The following is a 3,561-nucleotide window of genomic DNA, read 5'->3' as shown; positions in this document are numbered from 1 at the left end:
ACAAAAAATACTAGAGAGAGAAAGTTTAGAGAGAGAAAGAGATGAATGAAGAAGATAAATGTGAGGTTTGGGGTTTGAGTTTAAGCTTAAAACCACCAATAATCACAAATCTTGATCATAAGCCTATTTGCAAGAGAGAATCCCAATTTTCCATAGGTAAATTATTCTCTTTTTATTTGTAAATATTAATATAATAATTCTAGAAAAATAATTTTTATGTAATTGTGCTATAAATTTTTGTTCTTTATTCAATTTACAAAACAATAATTTAATCATGTCAAAAAAAAAAACTTGTGTAATTGTGCATTTGTGCTATTTATATAGTATATATATATCTTTATTCAAGAGTGTCTATATGTGTATATGTATATAAAAAATATTGATATACTTGTATAATGCTTTTAAATGTTTTTGATGCCTTAATTAATTCTAGAACAAAAATTGCATGAAGAAATTGCTAGTTAGAATTTTTATTACATAAAAATTAAAGATAACATTTTTTTATTAAGTCGTAAAGAAAAAAAAATCTTTAAGGAACCGAGAGAGTACGTACGTTTCTTGTGAATCTTGCCTCTAGTGCTAAACGTTGAATATATGATTAAAATAATTTTACAAGAATTATTATTTTTGTTATTTTCACAGATGAAACAAGCCCACAAATGAACACACTGAATAATACATTGGCTATAATACCAAGGATTAATAAAGGGTTGATTTCAAAACAACCAATAGATATAATAGATTTGGAGGAAGAAGAAAAAACAAGCAAAGTAGGCTCTCCAAAGAGCACCTTATCATGTGTCACCGGAAAAAGGTTTGGAGGAGACAGAGAGGTGATCAGCGACGAAGAAGAAGGTGGCAACCGAGGCGGCAGCGAAAGCTCTGGTGGTGAAAGGAAGAAGCTTAGGCTGTGCAAGGAACAAATCTTGGTTTTAGAACAGGCTTTCAGTGAACATACCACCCTTAATACAGTCAGTTTTTTCCTCTCTTTTTTATTTACTTTTATTTGTTTTTATGTAATTTAATAAATTTGTTATAATTTGATCATTGGTAATTTGGTACGTCTTAAAATTAATTTTCAAATTATTGTCCTTGGTCGTTTTGAGATCGAATGTATAAACATGTTTTCAAAGCTTATATGATACACTTGGATGTGCTTAGAATGTCGAATTTGGGTTGACATATCATATATATATGTATATGATAACCACACATGATACGTGTGAATGAGTGTACATAGCAGATATCACGAAGCACCATTCTCGATACTCACAATTATGTTTTCCAATATCTTCTTGGATATATGATATTTTACCAAATTAGTCAACTAATATTGTATTCATGTTTTTACAATTTCATTGAATTTTCAGAAGCAAAAGGTGGCATTGGCCACAGAAGTGAATCTTAGACCAAGGCAAGTGGAAGTTTGGTTTCAAAATAGAAGAGCAAGGTATGTTATATTGTTATGTCAAATTTTAGACAATTCATTTTTTTATTAATCCATAAAATTTATTTCCAAAAAAGTGAAATGAAATTGACCATGTGATTGGTTGAAATAATTTATGAAATGAGATGTAAATTAATATTTGTACGACAAGAAATAATATGATTTGTAAATATAGAAAAAAAAAAAAAAAAAATCTTTAAAGTATTTAATTTGTTGAACGTTATGGTTTTGTCTATGAATGCAGAGTTTCTTATATAAAACGTCATAAATTAATGAAAATGGGTTCATAAATTTATTTTGAAGGTTGGCTCGTACAAGTATGTTGGTAATTAATTACTTAGAATGTAAGAATGGTACACTTGTTTTCATTTGATTGATGATTTCAGTTATTGAATCAAAAACATTCATGATTTATTTATGACAAATGTCGATCGATACTAAAAATTGACTCGGGTAATTATTGTTTAATGATTTTAACTTCTGTTTCTTATACTTAATCCTTAAGGCTGCATATATCATTTTTAACACGTAACTTATAATTATTTAAAAAATTACGGATTTTTCTCGATGATTGTTAAGTTGTTATTTTGTTAACGATTAGTCGATTAATATTGCTGTAATTTCCGAATTTTTTTTTATATATTCAGGACAAAGTTTAAGCAAACAGAGTCTGATTGTGAGCAACTAAAGAAGTACTGTGAGACTTTAACTGAAGAGAATAAGAGGCTACAAAATGAGGTGCAAGAGCTAAGGGCTTTGAAGTTCTCTCCTGAACATTCTATGATGGAAGCAAACCACCCTCCTACAACCCTCACAATGTGCCCTTCATGCAAAAATGTGTCATTCTCGTCTTCGTCCGCCACAACCAAAACTCCGGCTGGTGAAACAGGACGCTCTCTGTTGGGTGTCTTCCACCAGCGTACACCGCTTACCATACAGTAGCTCTCCTTCACAATTAACAACAATCAAGTGATTGAATCCTCTAAGCCTTGATCATAGTATGAAGTAATTCATAGCTTTAGTTTGGTTTAGAAGTTCAAATGTAGCAGCTGGCTATACTATATACATTTACTCAAGGTCAAAGTTGACTTAGGTGTTGAAACTTATGAGATTTTAATGTTATAAAAGCATGATAAATTCGGACATTTGAGTTAGTTGGTAGGTAGTTAGTTTGAAAGAGAACAACTTTCCTAGTTCAGGTTTTAATGACATAATGATGTATACAATGATATGGAAGTATATTATAAATTGTCTGATTCATGCAGCAATTTTCTCTGTTTGCCTTGTATTCTTGTTTGGATTAATCACCTGAAAATGATAGCTGTGTTGGGACATGTCGCATTGACATGCTCACAGTTCAACAGTATGATTAAAATACATGAACATGTGGGAAATAAATAAGTTTATCCGGTTTCGCGGATAATGATGATTCATCAACATGAGGTTTTCGATATCTCTAAGAAACTTAATTGCCTAAATTAATTGACATCCATATAATCATTATATAATTAAAACAAAAGCTCTACCCTGATAGACACCAATCGTTAATAATTAGACAACTGGACTGAATACAAAAGCTTCTGTTTTCACCCATCTAAACTTCTCAGACACGAGTCCTTAATTTGAAGGTATCTATACTTGGTTATGAGTTGATCTTGAGAAGCTCTAATTAGACTTATTGGTCCTTATCTGAAGTTCTGTTCTCTTAAGTTTGTTTTCCAAGGTGAAAAGAGCAAAGCCAAAGTGTACCAATAACCTTATCATCCAGGGATCTAGCCCAGATCAACAACAAAACTAATAATGCTGTGATTTCGTATACTGAAACCAAACAGTGACGAAAAAAAAGGGGGGAAAAACACCAGAGATTGGGTCAATGAAAATTATACTCAAGTTTATGCTTCAGAATTCTTATTCTATAGTAGATAAGTGATGCTATAGAATTATTGTCCGGAAACCAAACAGTAACTCAAAGACTCCAGTTCTTCTCTGCATGATCTAAAACTCTCAGCACCACAGAGCAAATCTCCGCTTTACACATAGAAGATGTGAGTCAGTCATATAAACAACAAAAATCTACATGAAATGATCTTAGATGAAGATGATGATCTGAAACA

The 3,561-nt window shown here is 31.2% G+C and overlaps 1 protein-coding gene across 1 annotated transcript; it reads left to right on the top strand.

The window, feature by feature from the left end:
- On the top strand, positions 1-2,704 carry LOC110720292 (homeobox-leucine zipper protein HOX17-like). Its single transcript, XM_021899293.1, has 4 exons — positions 1-156; positions 643-971; positions 1,371-1,450; positions 2,095-2,704. Exons 1-4 carry the CDS (start codon positions 42-44, stop codon positions 2,387-2,389), a joined length of 819 nt encoding a protein of 272 aa, XP_021754985.1. The 5' UTR covers positions 1-41; the 3' UTR covers positions 2,390-2,704.
- The last annotated feature ends 857 nt before the right edge of the window (positions 2,705-3,561 follow it).

The sequence above is a fragment of the Chenopodium quinoa genome, unplaced genomic scaffold, assembly GCF_001683475.1.
Source record: "Chenopodium quinoa cultivar QQ74 unplaced genomic scaffold, ASM168347v1, whole genome shotgun sequence".
Taxonomy (NCBI): domain Eukaryota; kingdom Viridiplantae; phylum Streptophyta; class Magnoliopsida; order Caryophyllales; family Amaranthaceae; genus Chenopodium; species Chenopodium quinoa.
The sequence above is the reverse complement of the archived record's forward strand: the minus strand, read 5'-3'. Positions and strand labels throughout refer to the sequence as shown.

Excerpts from the sequence above, each read along its gene's own strand:
- LOC110720292 (XM_021899293.1), top strand. The coding sequence starts at position 42 with ATGAATGAAGAAGATAAATGTGAGGTTTGGGGTTTGAGTTTAAGCTTA. Across the intron at positions 157-642 it reads AGAATCCCAATTTTCCATAG|ATGAAACAAGCCCACAAATG; the intron begins GTAAATTATTCT and ends TTATTTTCACAG. Across the intron at positions 1,451-2,094 it reads TTTCAAAATAGAAGAGCAAG|GACAAAGTTTAAGCAAACAG; the intron begins GTATGTTATATT and ends TTATATATTCAG.